We start from the raw sequence: 26,782 nt of genomic DNA, 5'->3' as shown, positions 1-26,782 counted from the left end.
ATTCATCTAGCAGATTTCTGATGAAGTGCTCTGTCAATTTCAAGACCCATCTATTTTGATTTGGGTGGCTCAGTGTTCAGGCTGCTCCTCAGCATCCTTATGTTCTCCATGTGGTATTGCTAGCATCAATTATTTACAGGCTGGCATGAACACGAGCGGTGTCTTGCAGCCATGAGGTGCAGCATCGAGCCTTAGCATCTCCACTGAGAGCACTGAATCTGTCTGGCTTGTTAGCTTCTGCCCCACACAGCCCGAGGAGCTGGAGCCAAGTGGTCGAGCTTGAAAGTGTCTTTCAGATCTGGCATTCGTTTGTCTTCAGCAGCCTCGACATTAGATGTCTGGCCCTGCACTCCAGGCTGCGTCTGCAGTCAGTGAAGACAAACAGGTGTCTGCAGAGAGCTATTTATTTCATTGCCCTAACAATAGAGGAGGCCAGGTGGTATCTCAGACACCTTTTGTGCCTGTAAAGTTAGGCAAGACAGATTCCACTCTGCATCAAAATGTAGTGACTGAGACTAGCAGAACTTGGTGTTTCTCCTTGATGATTGAGCCCTGGGCAAAAGGTCCAGGAGCAGTACTTGCTGCCTGCTTGTTTGTCTGGGGAGACAGCATTGTCCTTGTCACCATAGTGGCTTAAAGCAATACAGTGAGTTCATACCCGAGACAGTGGAGTTTTCCCTGCCTGAAGAAGTAAGCCATGCTGGTGAATCGGAATTATTTACCCCAGTTTTCCTTTGTTCCTCTTTTTAGGGTGAAGTCTTGGGCAGACGCATTCAGTGGGGAGCTGTACTCCATTGTGACTAAGTATTCAGGCTCTCTCCTGTTGCAGAAGGTAGGCAAAAGCTTCACATCACCTACCCATGTAGCCACCCAGGGTTTTGCCTTGGGGTGGAAGAAAGCAAAGCACACAGGTCTCCAGAGACCTTGGAAAACTATGAGGGTTCACAGCCGCAAGCACAGAGCCATGCTCTGAGGTCATCCTCCTCGACGAAAAGCAGAGGGGAGAGGTCCATCTAATGCCTTTCCTGCTTTCATTAGCCACGGTCAAACACCACTTAAATTGGCTCATTTGAAAAACAAAACAGCCAAACAACAACACAAAAAAACCCCACCCCCAAACAAACAAAACCTCCCAAAAACCTTTGTAAGCCTATTCCTCGTTGTGCTGGGTTGGTACTTCATGCACTAAGCAGGAGGCAGCTGTGGTAGGACACAGCTGCAGCTGGGATTCAGCAGTTTTGGTGATGCTTCCAAATTGCTTATTCTACCATGGGATACCCAGGCAAAAATTGCCAGAGGCTCAGTGATACACGAAGGTATTTCTGGTGGGTGCTGGAGCTCCACTGGGCAGGAAATGCAGGCTGGGGTTATTTGATGGGCAGGTGTCAATGTGTGATGTTGTGTAGGTGTGTTTCAGTGCAGCAAACTTGTACAGCTTCTGTCTGTTTCTAACAAATTAAGAGAGTTCAGTAGGGCTCAAAAGTCACTGGAACTAAGGAGATCAGTGGCCAACTTGATAACAGCATCACAGTGGAAGTGAACCGTGGAGTCTCAGGGTGGTAGATGTGGCACTGAAGAGGGTGTTAAGGCAGCTGTGTGTATTGCCCCTCTGGAGGACAACACCAGATCATTTCACCTTCACCTGTACATGTTGTGCTTTGTCCTTCAGGATGTTGATCCCTTTAGGATGGGGTTTATGTGAGACCTGTGGAGTACTACTGAAAATTACAATCATGGTAACCAAATCTTGAAAGGCAAATTCCCAACTCTGACAGCATTTGGTGTAAGTCCCTGGAAGGAAAAAAACATTGATTTCTGATGGAAAGGGCTGGATGTAACAAAATCCAATCCTGAGTTCACCTCAAGGGGAGTCAAGGCAGAGCTGTATTCTGCTGATGCTCTGACTGCCTTTGCTCTTGGAGAGGGGTAGGTGTCTGGTTTGCTCTTGCATGGTTTGGGGCCCAAATGCAGCACAGAGCAGTTGTGCATTGCTCATTCTCTGAGCACCCCTGAGTGAAGCTTGATGTTGCTCATGACTCAGATGTCTCTCAGATACCCAGAACTGGATGCAGTGTTCCAGGTGGGGCCTCATTAGGACAGAGTAGAAGGGGAGGAGAACCACCCTTGATCTGCTGGACACACTCTTCTGAATGCACCCCAGGACTCCATTGGCCTTCTTGGCCACCAGGGCACATTGCTGTGCAGTGCAGAACTTAGGAAGGAATCTTGAACAAGGGGAATCTTTGAGTAAGGGGAAACTTCTTTACTGTAAGGGTCACAGAGCACTGGCACAGACTCCCCAGAGAGGTTGTGGAGTCTCCTCACTGTTACCACTTCCAGCTGTGTGTACAGACGAGCTTGATCCAGCCTTTCTCTGTTAAACACTCCAGCAGAGTCATCTCCTAAATGCATGTCCTGCTCTGCTCTAACATTACTGAAGCAATTTAAACAGCTCAGGTTTACCTTTCAACTCTCAAGTCCCACTTCTTGACCTTTTTCATTTCCCTTTATTTCCTTGGGACTAGGGAAATAAGTGAGGATGAGCCACTTCTTCAGTCCTCTCAGCCTCCTTTTCTCTAGCAAGAACTGGGTCAGACACCTCCTCACAAATCACCATCTCAAAGCAAGGACCATCCTGATGCTTAGAGAGCTGCAGGACAGCTTCAGGAGGATACAGAGAGATCTTCTGTTAATAGGCAATATTTTCACCCCCCTGAGATGCACCTTGGCAGACTCCATATAGGAGTCATATAGGGAAGGAATATTAAACTGCACCAGTAAAGGCTCGAAAGTGATCTACTAGAGGGCAGCCCCAGGGAGAAAGACCTGGGAGTCCCAGTGGGCACCAAGTTCTGCATGGCACAGCAATGTGCCCTGGTGGCCAAGAAGGCCATTGGAGTCCTGGGATGCATTCAGAAGAGTGTGTCCAGCAGATGGAGGGAGGTTCTCCTCCCCCTCTACTCTGCCCTAGTGTGGCCCCACCTGGAATATTGCATCCAGTTCTGGGCTTCCCAGTTCCAGAGGGACAGGGATCTGCTGAGAAGAGTCCAATGGAGGGCTACAAGGATCTTAAAGGGACTGCAGCACTGCCTGTTGAGGAGAGGCTGAAAGCCCTGGGGCTGCTTAGTCTGGAGAGGAGAAGGCTGAGAGGGGATCTGAGCAATGTCTATCAATAGCTGAGGGCTGGGGGTCAGGAAGGAAGAGACAGAGACAGCCTCTGCTTACTTATGCCCTGGCACAGGACAAGGGCAATGGATGGAGGCTGCAACACAGGAATGTTCCACCTCAATATGAGGAAGAACTTCTTGACTGTTAGGGTCCCAGAGCCCTGGCCCAGAGCCCAGAGAGGTTGTTAAGTCTCCTTCTTTGGTCCCTTTCTAGCCCTGTCTGGATGTGTGTTCCTGTGCCACCTGCACTAGGTTCTTTGGTCCTGCTCTGGCAGGGGGGTTGGACTGGAAGATCTCTGGAGGTCCCTTTCAGCCTCTCACATCCTGTGAGCCTGTGATACAGCTTTATGCAGACCATTGCACTGGTGCAAGTTGTGGGCAAAGCCAAGCCTGGGGAGCTCAATGCACTGAAGCCTGGAAACCCAAGCACGTGTGCTCCCCCAGGCACTCCTCTCGTTGGACCAGTGCCTGCTTTTCACAGGAGATGATTCTCTGTGTGCAAGAGCATGTGCAGACTAGCAGAAGGCCGAGGAGCACAGTGATGAGGTCCAGATGATTCATTCCTCAGTGCTCGTTGAAGTCAATGGGCATTTTTCCTTTGAGGAAATACAAAGAGACAGCAGCACCTTTCATGTTTTGCTTTGTGTATCCCTTGTGCCTAACAGACTTGAAGCAAGGAGCTTATTGTTGCTCTGAGTCTGTCAGTGAATGTTTTCCACGTGAACCTTTTTAATATTTAGCATCAATTTCCTGCTCTGGCTTTGAGTTCATTTTGGTTTCCTTTGATTTTTGTTACTGTTTTCTTTTCCTTTGTTTGTTTGTTATTCTGGGATAGACATATCCCAGAATAATCCAAGTGATCTGTTTCTTACTAGGGTTTATTGTTCCCACAGAGCTGATGAACCAGTAGACATCATTTGAATCTAGATGGGCAGATTCTCACTCTGAATCAGACAGCTTGCAGAAAGGCCCCAGGTGGTTCTCTGTCCCAGGCTGTCAGGATATCATTAAATTAAACCTCACAGGGACAGCAAAAGCTGAAGAGTGGCTTTGGTTTGATGGCTGGGCCATTAGGCAGCAGAGGGTAAGATGAACTTAGAATCGTAGAATCAACCAGGTTGGAAGAGACCTCCAAGCTCATCCAGTCCAACCTAGCACCCAGCCCTGGCCAATCAACCAGACCATGGCACTAAGTGCCTCAGCCAGGCTTTGCTTGAACACCTCAAGGGATGGTGCCTCCACCACCTCCCTGGGCAGCCCATTCCAATGCCAATCACTCTCTCTGCCAACAGACTAGACCCCTGCTGGCACAACTTGAGACTGTCCCCCCTTGTCCTGTTGCTGCTTGTCTGGCAGAAAAGACCAACTCCACCTGGCTACAGCCTCCTTTCAGGTAGCTGTAGAGAGCAATGAGGTCTGCCCTGTGCCTCCCCTTCTCCAGGCTGCACTCCCTCAGCCTCTCTTACACACTTAAGCCTGGCTTAAAATGCTGGCTGGAGTGTAAGACAGCTGAGAGCAATACAGTTGGAATAAAGAAGGAATGTGAAAAGCTGAGTAGAGGAAGAGCAGTAACATCTCCCAGAGCTAAGGAACAGAAAGTTTGAACCTGTGGTGCATCAGGTCTGTGCCACAGTCCTGCTGCTGCAGTTGGCCATGTAGCAGCCAAGATCCTGGGGCCATTGATAGCAACCACAGCAGGAGATCACCACAGTGGTTCTCAGGCTTGCCTCTGAGTGACAGAAACACCATCAGCACACTCCAAACTTTTCTTCTACTCTGTTGATGACACTTTTGAAGTGTTTCTGACAGTCAGTTCCTGCTGTAGCTGAAGTGCTGATTGCTCTCCCCAGTGGACAGGACTGGGAAAGGACAGCAAGGCTTGGTTGCCTCAGTTGCTGGGAATTACCTGTCATTATTAGAAAGCACTGCAGGAAACTACATGGCAAAGAAGAGACCAATTAAAGAAGTTCAGTCAAGACACTTTCTTGGGTGAAGATGAAAGGAAATGTCTTTCACACTCCTAATATAGCCTCACTAGCAGTGAGTACTGTAACGCTGTGCGCTCCAATGGGCTAAGCCTCACGGAGGTGAGAACAAGGAAATGCATTTAGTAACATATCTCTGCTCAGAGATGAAGCTTAGGGTACTGAATCTTGGCTATTCCACTCTTTAAGTCACCACCTCCACCAGGATCTTAACAAATTGCTTCTGCTGTGTTAAGGGAATGCTAATTCCTAAGGAGTGGAGGAATATTAAAAGGCTTCTCTGTTAGATGAGAGTTAACTTTCTGGCCTCGTTTTGACATCAGATCCTTTCAGCCAGTTCTCCCAAGCCTGCAGCTGATTCTTGTCCTGGAATTTATGGTGATCTGATAACCTGAACCCTCAACTTGGGCTGCACAGGCTGATCTTTGCTGACTACAGAGATCTGGATGTTAGGAGGAAGTTCTTGCCAGAGAGAGTGATTTGCCATTGGAATGGGCTGCCCAGGGAGGTGGAGTTGCTGTCCCTGCAGGTGTTCAAGAAAAGATGGATGAGGCATTTAGTGCTATGGTCTAGATGACTGGCCAGGGCTGGGTGCTAGGTTGGCCTGGATGATCTTGGAGGTCTCTTCCAACCTGGTTGATTCTATGATTCTGTGTCAACATTTGCTGCACATGTTCAGCCGTGGTGTCTGGTACCCGGACTGAAATCACAGGTACTGCTCCACTGATTACCTTTAGGAACTGCTGCAGTGAATATCTGAGTGGGAGGAATCCAGCTAGAGAATAGTTTGGTGTCTCATGAGCAGGAGAAAAGCTCCAGGGAGACGCCAGCTGAGAGCACAGCTAACAAACTTCACAGCAAGCGAGGGGAGTCTTTGGTGGGTTGGGCTTTGGGCTTTGCTTGTTGGGGGGTTGTTGGTTGGTTGGTTAGCTGGTTTTGGTGGGTTGGGCTTTGGGCTTTGCTTGTTGGGGGGTTGTTGGTTGGTTGGTTAGCTGGTTTTGGTGGGTTGGGCTTTGGGCTTTGCTTGTTGGGGGGTTGTTGGTTGGTTGGTTAGCTGGTTTTGGTGGGTTTCTTTGCTTTCCCAGGCTAATTCCTGGGGCTGAGATGTGTGTGCAGTCTTAACAGACTCCTGCTAGTCGCCCACGATTGCTTTTACCCTGTTGACATCTCCTTGTCAGCGTGTCACAAGCACGTTAAAACACAACCGAGAGGCGCAGAGCCCTCTTGGGTCGTTGACTCCAGATGTGACCCGAGGTAACCGATGGCAGGTCACTTTGTGCAGCGCATGCTTGCCCCTGCTGCTGTGGTCCCCCCCTGCCCTAGCTTTCCCAGGAGAGATTACCCTCCTCCCCCTGAGGAGGATCTGATTAATGCCTTGCCTGGCAGGCAGCACAAAACCATGACACGGAGCTAAATGGGACAGGCACCAGCTGGGGATGTATGCCGTGGTCCTGGCATCAGCCAGGCAGCTCAGTGGAGGGCTTGCTGCGGTGCAGCCTTCTTTTGGCAGCATGGTTGTGCTAACCTTCATGCTCAATCCGACCTCCTCCTCCTCCTCCCCCGCCCGTGGCAGCTGCCCAGTGGTGGCAGAGGGGACGCCAGGCCTGGCAGCTTTAATCCTGTAAACCCCTCGCTGTTAATCACGCCAGACAGAGCAAGCAGCCTTCCTACCCTGCCTGCTGCAGGCTGCATGCTGCTGCTATTTCTGTCTGACGTCCTCAGCCTGCCCCATCCTCAAGGCATTTTGTACTCTGCCTGCGCTCAGCTGCCCTCCTGGATGGTCAGTGAGCTTCCTCAACAGAAGGGTCTCCACTGCTCAGCCCAAAGACGTGCAGAGCTCTCTCCACTCCCTCCTTTCTCCTAATGCAGAAGGGCTGCTCCAGCCCCTGACACCCCCTTGCCTTCTTCACTACCTCATTTTGTACTGGCGCAAGAATCATAGCAAAGAATCATAGAGTCAGCAGGGTTGGAAGGGACCACAAGGAGCAGCCAGTTCCAACCCCTCTGCCATGGGCACAGACACCCTACCCTAGAGCAGCCTGGCCACAGCTTCATCCAACCTGGCCTTAAGCACTTCCAGGCATGGGGCCTCAAGCACCTCCCTGGGCAACCTATTCCAGGCTCTGTCCACTCTCATGCTGAACATCTTCCTCCTCATGTCCACTCTGAATCTCCCCACCTCCAGCTTTGCTCCATTCCCCCCTGTTCTGCCTCTCTCTGATAGCCTAAAAAGTCCCTCCCCAGCTTTTTTGTAGCCCCACTTCAGATCCTGGAAGGCCACAAGAAGGTCACCTGTGAGCCTCCTCTTCTCCAGCCTGCACAGCCCCAACTCTCTCAGTCTGTGCTCACAGCAGAGCTGCTGCAGCCCTCTGAGCATCCTCCTGGCCCTTCTCTGGACACACTCCAGCATCTCCACATCCCTCTTGTAATTGGGGCTCCAGAACTGGATGCAGTACTTCAGGTGGAAGAAGTTCAGCCCTAGCTGGTTGCTGCTGTGGTGCTGACACAACTAGAGGATGGAGAGAATGTGAGCACACTGTATAGAGGGACTGTGATAAGGGACCAGGGAGCAGCCATCTGGAAAAGGACTTGGGGCTGCTGATGGATGAGAAGCTGGACATGAGCAGGCAGTGTGAGCTTGCAGCACAGAAGGCCAATGGCAGCCTGGGCTGCATCCAAAGCAGCGTGGCCAGAGACGGAGAGAGGGGATCTGCCACTTTGCTCTGGGGAGACCTCACTTGGAGTGCTGCAGCCAGCTCTGGAGCCCTCAACACAGGAAAGACCTGATGGAGCAGGTCCAGAGGAGAGACCCAAAAATGATCAGGGGGTTGGAGCAGTTCTGCTATGAGGACAGGCTGAGGGAGCTGGGGGTGTTCAGCCTGGAGAAGAGAAGGCTCCAGGCAGACCTAACAGCAGCCTGCCAGTACCTGAAGGGGGCTATGGGAAGGCTGCAGAGAGACTGTTTGCAAAGGCCTGCAGGGACAGTATGAGGGCAGTGGCTTCAGACTAGAGCAGAGCAGATTGGATGTGAGGAACAAGTTCTGCACCATGAAGGTGGGGGAACACTGGAGCAGGTTGCACAGGGAAGTGGTTGGGGCCCATCCCTGGAGATACTGAAGGTGAGTCTGGACAGGACTGTGGACAACCTGCTCTAGTTGAGTATGTCCCTGCTGAGTGCAGAGGGGCTTGGACTGGATGAGCTTTGGAGGTCCCTTCCAGCCCAGATGATTCTGTGATAATTTCCATTGGTTGTCTTTGTACTTCCACCCTGTGGGGTGAGATAAGAGCCTGTCTGCTCTGAACTAGGTTAACCATACTAGGGCCTTTGACAGTTACTTTTTACCTCTTTTTCATTCTGCCTGTCTGTTAGCTGTCATATTTTTATTGGAAAGGAGAAATAAAGGCCATTGCACCCAGTCCTGAAAGGGCAGGTTGGGGGAGGCAGGTTGCAGTTACCCATCTCAGAAATACTCTTGGATTTTTAGTGCCTAGATTATATGAAACATGTTTAGAAGAAAAGTGGTTGTCTCTAAAGCTGTCAGATCCAGATCCTTCTCATTACAGCATCTCTCTTAGTGAAGGGACTACTAAGTAGCCATGGTCATAATTCCGTTTTTGGGGAAGAAACATCCCTGTGCTGCTCTTGGCCCCAAAGCATGCTCACATGTGCTGAATAAGTAGAATCATAACTGCTGCACTGCCCTTGGTCTCCCACCCTAATAACTGAGCAGAGCCTTCTTGCTGCAGACCTGGCAACTTACCCTACAGACAGACTGAGAGAGCTGGGAAGGTTCAGTCTGGAGAGCAGAAGGCTCATGAGGGCATGGAGTCAGTCATCAGCAAGTTTGCAGATGACGCCAAGCTGGGGGCAGATGTGGCTGGGTTGGAGGGCAGAAGGGCTCTGCAGCAGGACCTTGACTGCCTGGACAGATGGGCAGAGTCCAATGGGATGGGGTTCAATAGCTCCAAGTGCTGGGTGCTGCACTTTGGCCACAGCAACCCCATGCAGAGATACAGGCTGGGGTCGGAGTGGCTGGAGAGCAGCCAGACAGAGAGGGATCTGGGGGTGCTGATTGATACCCACCTGAACATGAGCCAGCAGTGTGCCCAGGTAGCCAAGAGAGCCAGTGGCATCCTGGCCTGCATCAGGAATGGTGTGGCCAGCAGGAGCAGGGAGGTCATTCTGCCCCTGTACTCTGCACTGGTTAGACCACACCTTGAGTGCTGTGTTCAGTTCTGGGCCCCCCAGTTTAGGAGGGACATTGAGATGCTTGAGTGTGTCCAGAGAAGGGCGACGAGGCTGGGGAGAGGCCTTGAGCACAGCCCTACGAGGTGAGGCTGAGGGAGCTGGGATTGGTTAGCCTGGAGAAGAGGAGGCTCAGGGGAGACCTCATTGCTGTCTGCAACTACCTGAGGGGTGGTTGTGGCCAGGAGGAGGTTGCTCTCTTCTCTCAGGTGGCCAGCACCAGAACAAGAGGACACAGCCTCAAGCTGTGCCAGGGGAAATTTAGGCTGGAGGTGAAGAGAAAGTTCTTCCCTGAGAGAGTGATTGGACACTGGAATGGGCTGCCCGGGGAGGTGGTGGAGTCGCCGTCCCTGGAGCTGTTCAAGGCAGGACTGGACGTGGCACTTGGTGCCATGGTCTGGCCTTGAGCTCTGTGGTAAAGGGTTGGACTTGATGATCTGTGAGGTCTCTTCCAACCTTGGTGATACTGTGATACTGTATGTTCAGTACCTAGTAGGCCTGTAGCTAGTGGGGTTCCACAGGGGTCAGTATGGGGACCAGTTCTGTTCAATATATTCATCAGTGACCTGGCTGAGGGCACAGAGTGCACTGTCAGCAGGTTTGCTGGTGACACCAAACTGGGTGGAGTGGCTGCCACACCAGAAGGCTGTGCTGCCATTCAGCCAGACCTGGCCAGGCTGGAGGGTGGGCAGGGAGAAATGGAATGAAATTCAGCAAGGGCAAGGGGAGAGTCTGGCACCTGGGAAAGAACAACCCCAGGGACCAGGATAGGTTGGGGACTGACCTGCTGGAGAGCAGTGAAGAGGAGAGACACCTGGGAGTCCTGGTGGATGGAAGGATGCCCATGAGCCAGCAATGTGCTCTGGTGGCCAGGAGGGCCAGTGCCATTCTTGGCTGTGTTAGAAGGGCTGCGGGTAGTAGGTAGAGAGAGGTTCTCCTGCCCCTCTACTCCACTCTGATGAGGCCACATCTGGAGTACTGTGCCCACTTCTGGGCCCCCCAGTTCAAGAGGGCCATAGAACTGCTTGAAAGAGTCCATCATAGAGCCACAAAGATGCTGAAGGGAATGGAACATCTCTGTTAAGAGGAGAGCCTGAGGGAGCTGGGGCTGTGCTGCTTGGAGAAGAGGAGCCTGAGAGGTGACCTCAGCAATGGTTATCAATCTGTGCAGGCTGAGTGCCAAGAGGCTGGAGCCAGGCTCTGCTGGGTGATGCCCAGGGACAGGACAAGAGGCAATGGGTGGACTCTGAGGCGTAGGAAGTTGCATGGAAACAGGAGGAGGACTTTTTTCCCCGTGAAGGTGACAGAAGACTGGAACAGGCTGCCCAGGGGGAGTTGTGGAGTCTTCCTCTCTGGAGATATTCAAAACCTCTCTGGGTGTGTTCCTGTGTGATCTGCTGGATGTGACTCCGGGCAACCTGGTCTAGTGTGAGGTGTCCATGCCCATGGCAGAGGGATTGGAGCTGGGTGATCCTTGGGGTCCCTTCCAACCCTGACAATTCTGTGATGCTATATGATGGCACTGTGGGAAGGTAGGACATGCACTAACAAGACATCTGTCCCACAAATGCCCCAGAGCACATATGACATAGGAGGTGATGTAATGACAGCACACAGCTCCATTCCCTTGCCCTTCCCTCTGCCTCATGATGCATATGATGCTATCATGGATGTCAGTACCAGGGCTACATGTAGGTTTTGGAAAGCTGCTGTTCTGCTGCTCTCTTCTTTGTAAGCAATAATAGCTTCAGGTTCATTGCTGGTTTCAGCAGCCACAAGCTCACAGTTGAATGGATTGCTTTTACTCAGTCAAAAGTGCTTTGTATCCACAGGCTCACAGGATGTTAAGGGTTGGAAGGGACCTGTGGAGGTCTTCAGGTTCAAACTCCCTGCCAGAGCAGGACCAGAGAATCTAGCACAGGTTGCACAGGAACACATCCAGACAGGGCTGGAAAAGCTCCAGAGAAGAAGACTCCACAACCTCTCTGGGCAGCCTTTGCCAGGGCTCTGGGATCCTTCCAGTCAAGAAGCTCTTCCTCATGTTGAGATGGAACTCCTTGTGCTGTAGTTTCCATCCATTGCTCCTTGTCCTATGTCAGCACAGGTGAGCAGAGGCTGTCCCTGTCCCTTCCTTCCTGACCCCCAGCCCTCAGCTATTGACAGATATTGCTCAGATCCCCTCTCAGCCTTCTGCTCTGCAGACTGAACAGCCCCAGGGCTCTCAGCCTCTCCTCTTCAGGCAGTGCTGCAGTCCCTTCATCACACACCAAATTACAGGGTGAAGAGGGCAGAAAGGCAAACTCAGGAGAACGTGATCAAACAGAGCAGCTCCTTCAGCACGTTGGTCTTTCTGGACCAAAAAACAGTACCCAGCTAACAATAATAGCTTCACCCCTCTCTTCACAAGCCTCCTGCTCAGCAGGATTTTCTGCTTTCCCTTGGCTAGAAGTACAAGGATGTGGAGCCAACTCTGAAGATCAAAGAGGTGGATGGCTTGGAACTGGTGAAGAAGTTCTCGGAGCAGATGGAGAGCATGCTCCGCAGGAAGGTGGAAGCTGTGGAGGTAGGAGCACACGGGGGCTACCAGCAGGACCTCCCTCTTCTGTCAGTCTCAGAGCAGGAGACATAAGCCTCTTGTCTGTACCAGCAGTGCATGGGCACAGAGGTTGTGTGAGGACTGCCTTGTCCAACCAAATGCCTGCTGCTGCTGGTGGCTGCTCGCTCTGAGCTTTAAGTAGACGCTGGTGGGAGGACGTGGGAGTTCAGACAAGGGAATGCTGCCTTCTCCTGCAGCTCCAAGTAGGAAATGAGATAAAAATAAAGTCCAGGAATAAATATGAGGGAACCAACACTCTTTTGGGAGCAAAGAGCTGTTTAAATGGGGAAAAAAAACCCCTCTCCCAAGTGAAAATGAACTTCAGCCTTGCATAATGCCCCCTGGCCTTTGAAGACTAGCAGCTTGTTTCAGCTGTGTCTGTGGCTTGAGGGAAATTCCTGCAGCCCCCTGAGCAGGAGTCACAAGGAAGGTGTTTGGGTTTCCAGCTGTGTACATGGGGAAGTGTGGAGGAGGTGGCAAGGCATATTTAGCTGCCCTGTGTTGGAGATCAGAGCAGGTCATCACTATGCCCCCCACCCCTTACTTCTTGCATCTAAGGATCCACCATAGTCCCTTCTCTTTATCCCCTGTGAAAAGCATATTTCTGCAGTCACAGAGCCTTGACTGTTCAAGGGGTGGCTAATGTGGAAAAGCCATCCTGAAACACATCATCTGAATCTCAGAGAGAAACCTGGGCACGTTTAGACCCAAAGCTTTGGCCCACAGCATGGAATTCCTGGCCAGATTTATTTTTTTCCCCCAGTGTTTGGATTGCCTTTGTCCTTTGTGAAGGAGCAAAAAAAGTACTTCTGCTGAGACTGTTGCTGATTGTGCACTTCTGAAAACATGTCCACGTTGGGTTGGATCGCTTCCCAGTCCGTACCAGCTAAGAATTAGTGCCCTTAAGCACCATCCTGGAGAACAGGCAGTTATTATATTGCCTTCCATAAATGGGAAGAGCTTATAAATGGCCATGGCACCACTGAGCCTCTGGTCAAATCAAGTCATGGGCTTTGTCTCACTAACAATACCAGGTGGAGACTTCCACATGGCCTTTCCTTTTGACAAGATACTGACATCAGGCTGGGTCTCAAATGCCTTTCCTGTGGTTTGTTTTGGAAGGGTTCCTGGAAAAGGAACTAAAATCTTTGGCTGTTGTTTCTCTAAATGGACATGTTTCTGTTTGGGTATGTCCTGTGATACCTGAGACTGCTCAGGGGCTTAGCAGGGGCTCTGGAGTGACTAGGTGTGAATATACTTGGCAATAAATAGCTGTGAATAGACCTTCCAAGCTGTAAAGTTGCAGCACAGAGTGACAGGTCAGCAGAAAAGGAAGGAAAGAGGGAGATCTATAGCTCCATGGTTCTGTGTTGTAGAGAAGGAGGCAGTTGTGTGTCTTTTTGCTAGCTACATGAATGGCTGATACAGCTGGAAGAGCTTCTGGAGGGCTTTCCACAGCACCCTCTCATCTTTCCTTCTTGTGTGCTTGCATTAGAGGTTGGTGGAAGCAGCAGAGGATGCAGACCTGAACCATGAGTACAACTCCTCACTGGAGGTAAGTTTATCCTGGTCACCAACCATATCTTCAGAGAAACTACCCAAAAGGCAGCCTAGCAGCACCTAGTCACCACAGCTTCCAAGACAGCTTAGGAGTTTAACCTTGTCTTTAGGAAGCTCAGCTTGTCTAGAAACAGGAAGAGGAACATCTTCCCTTGGCAGGTCTCATACTTAGTAACAGCAAGGAAATTAGGAATTTCACAGTATCATCAGGGTTGGAAGAGACCTCACAGATCATCAAGTCCAACCCTTTACCACAGAGCTCAAGGCCAGACCATGGCACCAAGTGCCACGTCCAGTCCTGCCTTGAACAGCTCCAGGGACGGCGACTCCACCACCTCCCTGGGCAGCCCGAAGGATTTGGGAAGATGTTTAGTCATGGTTCATGGCAGTGAGTGCACCCTCAGCAAGGTTGTCAATGACACCAAGCTGTGTGGTGCTGCTGACAGGCTGGAGGGCAGGGATGCCATCCAGAAGGACCTGGACAGGCTGCAGAGTTGGGCCAAAGGTAGCCTCATGTAGTTCAACAAGACCAAGTGCAAGGTCCTGCATCTGAGTCAAGGTGATCTCAAGCACCAATCCAGGCTGGGCAGGGACTGGCTGGAGAGCAGCCCTGAAGAGAGAGACTTGGGGGTGCTGCTGGATGAGAAGCTTAATATGAGCCACCAATGTGCACTTGCAGCCCAGAGAGCAGCTCTGGACTGCAGCATGAGAAGTGTGGGCAGCAGGTTGAAGGGAGTGATCCTCCCCCTCTGCACCACACTGGTGAGACCCCACATGGAGTACTGTATCCAGTTCTGGAGACTATTACAAAAGGGGTATGAATGTGCTGGAAGGTGTCCAGAGAAGGGCCATGAGGATGATGAGGGGGCTGGAGCACTTCTGCTGTGAAGAGAGACTGGGGGAGTTGGGGCTGCTCAGTCTGTAGAGGAGAAGGCTCCGGGGTGACCTTACTGTGGTCTTTCAGTATCTTAAGGGTGCTACAAGAAAGCTGGGGAGGGACTTTTTAAGGTGTCAGGTAGTGATAGGACCTGGGGCAATGGAACAAAGCTAGAAATGGGTAGATTCAGACAGGGTGTTAGGAAGGAGCTCTTCACCATGAGGGTGGTGAGACCCTGGAAAGGGTTGCCCAGGGAGGTGGTTGAGGCCCCATGGCTGGAGGTGTTTAAGGTCATGCTGGATGAAGCTCTGGATCAAGAAAAGCCTGGATGAGGCACTTAGTGCCATGGTCTAGTTGATTGGTTAGGGCTGGGTGCTAGGTTGGACTGGATGATCTTGGAGGTCTCTTCCAACCTGGTTGATTCTATGATTCTATGGCCTAATCTAGTGTGAGGTGTCCCTGCCCATGGCAGGAGGGTTGGAACTGGCTGATCCTTGTCCCTTCCAACCCTGACTGATTCTATCATCCTATGATGTACTGAACACCAGTGTGGTCATTATGTGACACCCTGGTCCAAGTGAGCTGCTGCTTTGTGGTGTACTTGGCTGGGAAAAGAGGTGAAAATTGTGTCTGAGCAAGGAGGATGATGCAGTTCCAAAGCCCCTCCAAAAAGCATTAACCCCCACGAGCTGGGCTTCTCCCCAGCTGCCTCAGCAGCTCACATCATCCTTCCTGCAGACACCACTTGTCAGGACTTCCTGTTAGGTGAAAGCTTGCTGCTCTCTAAGCAATTTGGATAATTGGCTTTCTGTTAATAATTGTTTCAACCAAGCTAAGGGATTATTGGTGGTGAAGGGAAGTGGAGTGGAAACTGATGTCCACAGCACAAGCACAGAGTGCTTACCAGAACAGGCTGCCTCAGCAAGGGAAAGGGTGGGAATGAAGCTGCTTCCTGAAGTCAAGCTAGGTGCTGATTTCACCTCTCCTGCCTACCTAGGGCTTAAGAATTACATTCCAGTTGTGCTAGTTGGGTGATGCTTCCCAGTCAGGGTGAGCTGAGGTACAAGACTCTGTATTCACACAGACAATTTGCACCCCTGAGTACTGTTGGTGCTTGAACAGAAGTCCTTAACTAACCTCTGGCCTCAGACAAAGTCAACAAAAAGGTCTTAAAAACGTCTGATGTCTAAGGGTGCATCCTGAAGGTACTAAAGTGACTCTAAATGCTGAACCTCCCTTCACAGGAAGGAAGCTGTGTTGTCTTTGAGCACCTTTGGCTCTGTCTCAGCTATCGATCAGTGCCCGCTGCTTGGTGCAGCAGTGAGGAGCTAAGCCTGGCAGGGTGTACAGCAGGAGTAAACTCTTGTAAACAACAGCTGTAGAGGCAGGGCAAGTAAGGTCAGCCCTGGCATGCCCTGTAGCAAACCCACTGAGACTCTGCAGCTCTTTAGCTGGTCACTTATACACCTTTGAGGGACCACAGGAGTCAGTCACTGTGTCCCTTTGCTCTCAGGTGGCTCTTTTGCTTCCAATTATGACCACACTTTCAGTCATGTGGGCACCAGACAATAAGAAACTGGGCAGAAATCACCATTCAGACAGCTCAAAAGTTTTTCATTGGTAATGGCTCTTGTCTGTTGCCCATCTTGATCCTGTCTGTAGCCCCAGTCTTGAATAGTCTGTTCAGTTTTGGGCTCCCCAGTTTAGTGGGGACAGGGATCTGCTGGAGAGGGTCCAGTGGAGGGCTACAAGGATGATTAGGGAACTGGAGGAAATAGAATCATAGGATCAGATAGGTTGGAAGAGACCTCCAAGCTCGTCCAGTCCAACCTAGCACCCAGCCCTAGCCAATCAACCAGACCATGGCACTGAGTGCCCCAGCCTGGCTTTGCTTCAACACCTCCAGGCACAGCAACTCCACCACCTCCCTGGGCAGCCCATTCCAATGCCAATCACTCTCTCTGCCAACAACTTCCTCCTAACATCCAGCCTAGACCTCCCCTGGCACAACCTGAGGCTGTGTCCCCTTGTTCTGTTGCTGCTTGCCTGACAGAAGAGCCCAACCCCACCTGGCTACAGCCTCCCTTCAGGTAGTTGTAGGCAGCAATGAGCTCTGCCCTGAGCCTCCTCTTCTGCAGGCTGCACACCCCCAGCTCCCTCAGCCTCTCCTCACAGGGCTGTGCTCCAGGCCCCTCACCAGCTTTGTCACCCTTCTCTGGACACCTTCCAGCACCTCAACATCTCTCTTTAATTGAGTGGCCCAGAACTGGACTTATGAGGAAAGGCTGAGGGACCTGAGGCTGTTTAGTCTGGAGAACAGAAGACTGAGAGGGGATTTGGTAAATGTTTATAAGTATCTGAGGGCTGCCAGGAGCGGGGGGACAGGCTCTGCTCACTGCTCCCTGGGATAGGACAAGGAGCAATGGGAGTAAGTCACAGCACAGGAGGTTCTGCCTCAACACAAGGGGGAACTTCTTTACTGTGAGGCTCACAGAGCACTGGCACAGGCTGCCCAGAGAGGTTGTGGAGTCTCCTTCTCTGGAGCCTTTCAAGGCCTTTCTGGATGTGTTCCTCTGTGATCTGTGTTAGATAGGATTGCCCTGCTCTGGCAGGGGGCTTGGACTCAATGATCTGCTTGGGTCCCTTCCAACCCCTCACATCCTCTGATCCTGTGATCCAATTCTCCCTTTTTTTGGTGTTTTAAAGAGTGGGTTTTTTTTTCAGGCAGTACTGGTAATAATCTATCTCATTGTCTCTTGTTGGCTTCTTCTTTCCTGTTGCCTTCATCACCAGTTTGATTACTACAACTCTCTCCTGATTAATGAGAAAGATGAAAATGACAATTATGTGGAGCTTGGAGATGAATTCATTTTGGAGCCAAATGAGCATTTCAACAACCTGCTGGTGAACACAACCTACAGTGACATCCAGCTCCCCACCAATGTCTACAACAAAGGTAATGGCCTCTACTTTCTCCCTAGGTTGCTGTGGAAACTGACAAAGTTAATATTGAAAGGAAAGATGGGAATAGAGAAAAACAACTGAGAGAAGACAGGGCTGGAAAAATGCTGTGCCAAGGCATGGCCATGCCTGTGCTGCAGCCTGTCACTGTGACAGGGCTTAGGTATAATCTGCTCTTGGAAGTCCTTTAATGCTGGGCAGTCCTCCAACTTAGTATAGTCTCCTAGGGTTCATCTACCCAAGTGAAGACACTGTGAAACCAGCTGTGATGTGAGCTCATTGGCAATTGTTACTTCATAGGAAGTGTCAGATCCACCAAAGTCTTTAGGTGTCAAGGAGCTCTTTGGTTTCAGCTGACAATTTAGCTTCTAAGTCTGTTTGTGCTACTAGGGACACTCAGTGCCATGGTCTGGTTGATTGGCCAGGGCTGGGTGCTAGGTTGGACTGGATGAGCTTGGAGGTCTCTTCCAACCTGGTTGATTCTATGACCATGGGGACACTCCTAATTCCCAGTGAGTGTATCAGAGGGGCCTGGGAGTAATTCACAGCTGCTACTGGGACTTGACTGTTCTGAGCTGTCCCCAGCAAGCCTCTGGCACTTTACCAGATGCAGGAGCCTAAGGAGGCAGCCTCACCCATGCCTGGACTCTGGACTGTGCCCTCTCCAGCAGTGTGCCCAGGTGGCCAAGAGAGCCAATGGCATCCTGGCCTGCATCAGGAACAGTGTGGCCAGTAGGACAAGGGAGGTTATTCTGCCCCTGTACTCAGCACTGGTCAGACAACACCTTGAGTGCTGTGTCCAGTTCTGGGCCCCTCAATTCAAGAAAGATGTTGAGGTGCTGGAAGGTGTCCAGAGAAGGGCAACAAAGCTGGTGAGGGGCCTGGAGCACAAATCCTATGAGGAGAGGCTGATGGAGCTGGGCCTGTTTAGCCTGGAGAAGAGGATGCTCAGGGGTGATCTTATTACTGTCTACAACTACCTGAAGGGGCATTGTAGCCAGGTGGGGGGTGGCCTCTTCTCCCAGGCAACCAGCAATAGAACAAGGGGACACAGTCTCAAGTTGTGCCAGGGCAGGTATAGGCTGGATGTTAGGAAGAAGTTCTTCACAGAGAGAGTGATTGGCATTGGAATGGGCTGCCCAGGGAGGTGGTGGAGGCACCGTCCCTGGGGGTGTTCAAGCAAAGCCTGGATGAGGCACTTAGTGCCATGGTCTGGTTGATTGGCCAGGGCTGGGTGCTAGGTTGGACTGGATGATCTTGGAGGTCTCTTCCAACCTGGTTGATTCTATGATTCTCTCTACCTGCACATCCACCTCACTCCATCTACACACCACAAGCTGGTGCACCTCCAGGCTGGTCAGCACACTGCTGGACCTGCCAGCTGAGACACCAGTTGTAGGTTGTCCTAAGTCTACTGCTCTTTTTGGCCAACACTAAGCTGCCTGCACTGGCTCCTTTCCTGCCTCCCCAGCAGCTCTTCACCTTGCAAGGGGAAATCCTTGTTTTGGCACAGAGGGAAAGTGGAAGTGGCATTATTTTTCTCATAGAGATCTTTTACAGTCTCCAGGAGCAGGTGGGGCAGGCACTGGTGTCTGTGATTACAACTGCTGTGTTGGTTAAAGGAGTAATCATAGAATCATAGAATGGTTTAGGTTGAAAGGGACCTGAAAGATCAGACAGTTCCACCCCCCCTGCCATAGGCAGGGACACCTCCCACGAGAACAGGGTGCTCAAGGCCTCATCCAACCTGGCATTGAACACCTCCAGGTAGGGAGCAGCCACAGCCTCCCTGGGCAACCTGTGCCAGTGTCTCACCACCCTCCCTGCAAAGAGCCCTTTCCTAACATCCAGTTTAAATCTCCCCTCTGCCAGTTTAAACCCATTCCCCCTTGTCCTGTCATTACAAGACATTGTCAGTAGTCCCTCTCCAGCCTTCCTGGAGCCCCCTTCAGACACTGTAAGGCCACTCCAAGGTCTCCTCCAAGCCTTCTTTTCTCCAGGCTGCAAAGCCCCAACTCAGCCTGTCCTCACAGCAGAGCTGCTGCAGCTCTCTGAGCATCTTGATGGCCTCCTCTGGACTCACTTTAACAGTTCCATGTCCTGCTTGTGCTGGGGGCTCCAGAACTGCACACAGGACTCCAGGTGGCGTCTGAGGAGAGCAGAGTAAAGGGGCAGAATCCCCTCCTTAGCCCTGCTGCTCACACTGCTCCTGATGCAGCCCAGGACATGGTTGCTGTGTGGGCTGCATGTGCACACTGCAGGCTCATGTTGAGCTTTTCATCACTTCAGACCCCAGGTCTGGGTTATATCTCTCTGAGTTACATCTCTCTCCTGATTTAAATTAATTCCTTCTGGCCTGACAGCACCAGACACTAAAATGTTGCTCACAATTAGCCACCAGCAGAGCTGGCTATGGGTAGCTACAGCAGAGCTACAGAGAGCAGGCTGCTGCCTACAGTATCATAGAGAAAGAGGTGGCCAATGGCTGCTGTCAGCAGGCAGCACAGAGGTGCTACCCAGCCAGCTGGTGTCACAGAATCACAGAATTCCTTAGATTGGAAAAGGCCTTCAAGCTCCTCGAGTCCAATCATCAGTTTCACACTGACAAGTCCTTGACTAAACCAAATCCCTCAGCACAACATCTGATTACTAAGAATTGCTGTGGTTGGAAAGGACCATCAGGATCATGCAGTCCAACCTTCATCCCAGCATCCTTCATCACCAGACTGTGCAGCTTGCCACAAACAGTCAGCTGCTCTGGCTAGAGGGTGAGCAGGAGGTGCAGGAGGAGGAGTACTGCTTCTGTGCCCAAAGCTCTTCCTGGGAGCACTGCCTGGCAGTCCTTGCTCCCTCTCTTGAACACAGCAGCAAATTTGGCTCTCCACAGTTGTTCTGGCTCCCTTCCTGTGAGACTTACTTTGGCTTCATTGCTGGGGAGGTCACAGTTCAATTCTTGTGCTGCTTTGACCAAAACTGCCTTCAGTAAAGTGACTAAACAGGAAACTCTAGGTCAAAGCCCCATCCCTTTCAGCATCAGTACAGCTCATCCTACAAAGCCCAGTTTCTTACAACTTCTTATTTCCACTGCTGCTGCTCTGCTTGGTCTCCTGGGGCCATGAGTCAACACAGACAACAAATGTACACTGTCTCTTAGGAGTTCTTGTGAGTCTGCAACTTCCTGCTGACTCTGATGTGGGCAGGGGCAAGGGAGGACAGCTCAGGCTTTGTGAAAGAAAGGACAGGCAAAGAAGAAACAAAGAATTGCTGGGGGAAAGAGAAGAGAGAGAAAGAGAAATGGCATGTAAATCCTAGAGCTCCTCTGCCTTAGGCAATTACATCTAGCAGAGTTTGGAACAGCCTTTGCAGAAGTGCTGTCCCACTTAGTGGTGCATCAGGCCTTGGAACAGCCTCAGCTTGCTTTTCAGGTAGCAACTGAGTTGTGGTGCTCATGTGTCAGTTGTGTACAGCACAGCTCTGAATTTCCTGGGCCTCTCAGAGCTCTCTTCCTACCAGATTCAGTGCCAAGGGCAGAGAGACTGGAAAGAGATTTGGGGGTAATAGTGCAGGGCCAAGCTGAGAACACCTCTAGTGACCAGTGGTGACCTGCCCTCCAGGACTCATTGGGATGATGCCTTTGATTCTCTGCCCAGTATCAAAGCTTTGACCAGGGCTGCATTTCTCCTGCCTTGCTTTTGTTCCCATCTCTCTCCATTGCCAAGGGTGCTGGGTGGCTGCCCCTCTTTTTGCACACCCTCTCCAGTGTCTGTTCTTTCCCCCCATAGACCCTGACATTCTGAATGGTGTTTACATGTCAGAAGCCCTGAATCCTATTTTCGTGGACAACTTTGAAAGGGATCCCACACTGACCTGGCAGTACTTTGGCAGCTCCACTGGATTCTTCAGGCTCTACCCAGGTAAATGCACAGACCTCAGTTTCCTTTGTTCAGCACAGTCTTGCTGTGCCCTGTGGGACAGCAGTGTGCCCTGTGGGACAGCAGTGTGCCCTGTGGGACAGCAGTGTGCCCCTTACCCATGGCACAGCAATGTGCCCTTGTGGCCAAGAAGGCCAATGGGATCCTGGGGTGTATTAGGAAGAGTGTGTGCAGCAGATCAAGGGAGGTTCTCCTCCCCCTCTACTCAGCCCTGCTGAGACCTCATCTTGAGTACTGCCTTCAGTTTTGGGCTGCCTAGTTGAAGAGGGACCCCCTGCTGGAGAGGGTCCAGAAGAGAGCTATGAGGATGATTGGGGTACTGGAGGGCGTGGCTTATGAGGAGAGGCTGAGGGACCTGGGGCTGTTTAGTCTGGAGGGGGGATCTGATAAATGTTTATAAACATCTGGGGCCTGGGGGTCAGGAGCAGGATGGGGACAGGCTCTGCTCACTGCTCCCTGGGATAAGACAAGAAGCAGTGGGAGTAAGTCACAGCACAGAAGGTTCCACCTCAGCACAAGGGGGAACTGCTTTACTGTGAGGGTCACAGAGCACTGGCACAGGCTGCCCAGAGAGGTTGTGGAGTCTCCTTCTCTGGAGCCTTTAAAAGCCTATCTGGATGTGTTCCTGTGTGATCTGTGCTAGATTGTGTGGTCCTGCTCTGGCAGGGGGATTGGACTTGATGATCTCCTTGAGTCCCTTCCAACCCCTAATATCCTGTGATCCTGTGCCCTGGAGGAGCCTACCCTGGGAAGGCTGGTGGCAGCATGGGCCCCTGAAGGGCAGGCAGGGTGCAGTGAACAAAAGATTCAGTGGATGGACTACTGCTGCCTCTTATGCTTGCCACAGACACTGTTCCTTCAGCCTAAGTGTCTTTTCCCACATGGACCAGCCTCTCAGGCATGTTTCCTTACAACTTCAGAGGAGTCTGCTTGAAGAGGTGTGTGTGCCTCCAGCAGGCTGCCCTCCAAAATGCTCACGTGGCAGGAACTGTGAATCAGAATCACAGAGAACATCCCATTGGAAGAGACCTCCAAGCCCATCCAGTCAACCCAGCACTGAAGGGTCCCTAACTGCCAGCTCCACAGGCTGCTGAAACACCTCCAGGGATGGGGACTCCAGCACTGCCCTGGGCAGAACATTCCAATAACTGAGAACCCTCTCTGGGAAGAAATATTCCCAAGCATCCAGCCTGAACCTGTCCTGCAGCAGCTTGGAACTTCTCCTCTGCTCCTGTCCCTTGCCACCAAAAAGTAGAGGCTGCCCCATCCTCACTCCAGCCTCCCTTCAGGCAGCTGTAGAGAGCACTGAGCTCTGCCCTCAGCCTCCTCTTCTCCAGCCTGCACACCCCCAGCTCTCTCAGATGCTCCTTGGCCCTTCACAGACCGCTGGAGTGCAGAGGCTTGCAGGGGGCTCCCTGCCTCAGGCTCCCCTGTGGGTTTTGGTGGTGGCCGCAGCCTCCCTTCAGTCTGCAAGGCCACACAGGGCAGAAGCAGCTGGGGAGCCTGACTGGTTGTCCCCCCAGCAGCTGTGGGGGGCACAGAAGGTCACAGTACAAGAGGGAGGCCCCGTGCTTGGAGGGACCCACGAGACCCTCAGCAGCTGCAGTTTGTCCTGGCAGCTTCTCGGTCAGATGCTGCGCGCCCTTCCTCTGCGACCTGTCCTGTGCTGGGGAGGGAGAGAGCAGAGATGGCTGTCAGCAGAGCTCTTACCAGGCAGTCTGGGACATGTCACATCCAGCTGGCAGCTGTCACTAGTGGTGTTCCCCAAGGATCAGTGCTGGGCCCAGTCCTGTTCAATATCTTTATTGATGATCCGGATGAGGGGATTGAGTCCAGCATCAGTAAGTTTGCAGATGACACCAAGCTAGGAGCAGGTGTGGATCTGTTGGAAGGTAGGAGAGCCCTGCAGAGGGAGCTGGCCAGGCTGGATGGGTGGGCAGAGGCCAATGGGATGAGACTGAACAAGGCCAAGTGCAGGGTTCTGCACTTTGGCCACAACAACCCCAAGCAGCACTACAGGCTGGGGACAGAGTGGCTGAGAGCAGCCAAGAGGAAAGGGACCTGGGGGTACTGGTAGAGAGTAGGCTGAAGATGAGCCAGCAGTGTGCCCAGGTGGCCAAGAGAGCCAATGGCATCCTGGCTTGGCTCAGGAGCAGTGTGGCCAGCAGGACAAGGGAGGTTATTCTGCCCCTGGACTCAGCACTGCTCAGGCCACACCTTGAGTGGTGTGTCCAGTTCTGGGCCCCTCAATTCAAGAGAGATGTTGAGGTGCTGGAAGGTGTCCAGAGAAGGGTAATGAAGTTTGTGAGGGTCCTGGAGCACAGCCCTGTGAGGAGAGGCTGAGGGAGCTGGGGGTGTGCAGCCTTGAGAAGAGTAAGCTCTAGGTAGACCTCATTGCTGTCTATAACTCCCTGAAGGGAGGCTGTAGCCAGGTGGGGTTGGGCTCTTCTGCCAGGCAAGCAGCAATAGAAGAAGGGGACACAGTATGAAGTTGTGCCAGGGGAGGTCTAGGCTGGATGTTAGGAGGAAGTTCTTCCCAGAGAGAGTGATTGGCATTGGAATGGGCTGCCCAGGGAGGTGGTGGAGTCACTGTCCCTGGAGGTGTTGAAGCAAAGCCAGGCTGGGGCACTTAGTGCCATGGTCTGGTTGATTGGCTAGGGCTGGGTGCTAGGTTGGACTGGATGAGCTTGGAGGTCTCTTCCAACTTGGTTGATTCTATGATTCTATGTCACCATGACTGAGATTTTTATGCTCTCAGCTACCCTTGTGGAGAAAAAAGTGTTGCTGAGAACGACACTGAAGTGGCAGAAAGTGTAAAGCAAGCGTAGGTGCTCCCCAGGTCCCAGCATACTATGCCTAGGTAAGGCTTAAAATGGCAGTTGCCTGCACAGTTCCTTGGGAAGTGCTCCAGCACATGCTTGTGCTGCTGCTGACCACACCTGAGACCTTGCAGGGCAGCTAGTTCTCAGCAGGGAGCAGATTCCTGCCTGCCTGTGTGTGCTGATTGCTCCTTTTGCTGTTCCCTTCAGGAATAAAGTGGTTACCGGATGAAAATGGAGTCATCTCCTTCGACTGCAGGAATCGTGGCTGGTAAGGTCTTTACTGATGATCTGAACCAGGGGATTGAGTCCAACAGCAGTAAGTTTGCAGATGAGGCCAAGCTAGGAGCAGGTGTGGGTCTGTTAGAGAGTAGGAGAGCTCTGCAGAGGGACCTGGACAGGCTGGATGGGTGGGCAGAGGCCAATGGGATGAGACTGAACAAGGCCAAGTGCAGGGTTCTGCACTTTGGCCACAACAACCCAAAGCAGCACTACAGGCTGGGGACAGAGAGGGACCTGGGGGTGCTGGCAGAGAGTAGCTGAAGATGAGCCAGCAGTGTGCCCAGGTGGCCAAGAGAGCCAATGGCATCCTGGCCTGGATCAGGAGCAGTGTGGCCAGTAGGACAAGGGAGGTTATTCTGCCCCTGTGCTCAGCACTGCTCAGGCCACACCTTGAGTGCTGTGTCCAGTTCTGGGCTCCTCAATTCAAGAGAGATGTTGAGGTGCTGGAATGTGTCCAGGGAAGGGTGATGACGCTGGTGAGGGGCCTGGAGCACAGCCCTGTGAGGAGAGGCTGAGGGAGCTGGGGGTGTGCAGCCTGCAGAAGAGGAGGCTCAGGGCAGACCTCATTGCTGTCTATAACTCCCTGAAGGGAGGCTGTAGCCAGGTGGGGTTGGTCTCTTCTGCCAGGCAAGCAGCAACAGAACAAGGGGACACAGTCTCAGGTTGTGCTGAGGTAGGTCTAGGCTGGATGTTAGGAGGAAGTTGTTGTCAGAGAGAGTGATTGGCATTGGAATGGGCTGCCCAGGGAGGTGGTGGAGTCACTGTCCCTGGAGGTCTCTTCCAACCTGGTTGATTCTATGACTCTAAGAGTTTAGGGAACACTTGGCCACAGCACTAATGTGCTGCTTCTCTCCCTCTTCCCCAGGGTGACACCTTGGTGAGCTGCTGTTCAGCAGTTTCTTCCCCTTCCTCTTCCTGTAAGAGATGAAGGGTACATACCCCAAAGCAATAGCAAATTAGGAAGACCTATCACATTCCAGTGCCAGCTTTCCATATGGCACCTCGCACGTGCCACATGGGAATCACCACCAGCCAATCCTTCCTCAGTCCCATCCTCCTCAATTCCACAACAGGGAGAACAAGGCTGTTCAGGCTGCAGAAAACCAGGCCATTTCCTCAGCCTGCTGATCATGGCTAAAGGAAGATTTGTCACTTGCCACCCTCAGCTGAATCTGGACATACATCTGCAGTAGACCCAGCACTTGCCAGAGTGGGCAGTGAGCTGCTGGGGCTGACAGGAGAGGCAGGTTGGTAGGAAGGGACGTTGAGATGCTTGAGTGTGTCCAGAGAAGGGCAACAAGGCTGGGGAGAGGCCTTGAGCACAGCCCTACGAGGAGAGGCTGAGGGAGCTGGGATTGGTTAGCCTGGAGAAGAGGAGGCTCAGGGGAGACCTTATTGCTGTCTACAACTACCTGAGGGGAGGTTGTGGCCAGGGGGAGGTTGCTCTCTTCTCTCAGGTGGCCAGCACCAGAACAAGAGGACACAGCCTCAGGCTGCGCCAGGGGAGATTTAGGCTGGAGGTGAGGAGAAAGTTCTTCCCTGAGAGAGTCATTGGACACTGGAATGGGCTGCCCGGGGAGGTGGTGGAGTCGCCGTCCCTGGAGCTGTTCAAGGCAGGACTGGACGTGGCACTTGGTGCCATGGTCTGGCCTTGAGCTCTGTGGTAAAGGGTTGGACTTGATGATCTGTGAGGTCTCTTCCAACCCTGATGATACTGTGATACTGTGGTAAGATGCCCAGCCTGACCCTGCTTGGCAGCTGTGCTGCTTGTTAGGCTCTGGCTGGTACTAAGTGACAGCAGCAGTGTTCCTCCTCCCTTTACACTCACCCTGCTTGCTGGTGTTGTTCTTTATTTAAGGTACATCCAAGCAGCCACCTCTCCCAAGGACATTGTGATCATTGTGGACGTCAGTGGGAGCATGAAGGGCCTGAGGATGACCATTGCCAAGCACACCATCACCACCATCTTGGACACGCTGGGAGAAAATGACTTTGTCAATATCATTGCAGTAAGTATGTCTGGAGCCCAGTGCCAAGCTCTCCTCCTGCCTCACACCGACTCTTCAGCCCCCTTAGCAAGTGTGGTGGTTTTGGAATGACCTGCCCCCTGTAAGCTAAGTGTACAGCTTGGCACAATTTGCAAGTGCATATGTACACAATAGACACAGATATTTGCAGTTAGATAGGAGTTAAAAGTAATACAGAAACACAGAATCCCTCCTGAAACAGTCAGATTGCTCAGAAGGCTCTCAAACCAACCTCCCCCACTTCCCCTCTTTCTCCCCCCTCCCCCTTCAGAAATAACCAGATCGTTCTCTGTACAGCTCATGTGATAAATCTGCAGAGATCTGAGGTGA

The 26,782-nt window shown here is 52.0% G+C and overlaps 1 protein-coding gene across 1 annotated transcript in view; it reads left to right on the top strand.

Moving 5' to 3' along the window:
* The window catches only part of CACNA2D4 (calcium voltage-gated channel auxiliary subunit alpha2delta 4), a 176,359-nt gene that overhangs the window by 4,015 nt on the left and 145,562 nt on the right, over positions 1-26,782 (top strand). The window contains exons 2-8 of the mRNA XM_064156008.1: positions 751-832; positions 11,845-11,961; positions 13,490-13,549; positions 17,225-17,387; positions 21,175-21,306; positions 24,354-24,414; positions 26,284-26,434. Of these exons, the coding sequence (XP_064012078.1) occupies positions 751-832; positions 11,845-11,961; positions 13,490-13,549; positions 17,225-17,387; positions 21,175-21,306; positions 24,354-24,414; positions 26,284-26,434 (766 nt within the window). The remainder of the gene's footprint in view (positions 1-750; positions 833-11,844; positions 11,962-13,489; positions 13,550-17,224; positions 17,388-21,174; positions 21,307-24,353; positions 24,415-26,283; positions 26,435-26,782) is intronic.

The sequence above is a fragment of the Pogoniulus pusillus genome, chromosome 15 (genome assembly GCF_015220805.1).
Source record: "Pogoniulus pusillus isolate bPogPus1 chromosome 15, bPogPus1.pri, whole genome shotgun sequence".
NCBI lineage: Eukaryota > Metazoa > Chordata > Aves > Piciformes > Lybiidae > Pogoniulus > Pogoniulus pusillus.
The sequence above is the reverse complement of the archived record's forward strand: the minus strand, read 5'-3'. Positions and strand labels throughout refer to the sequence as shown.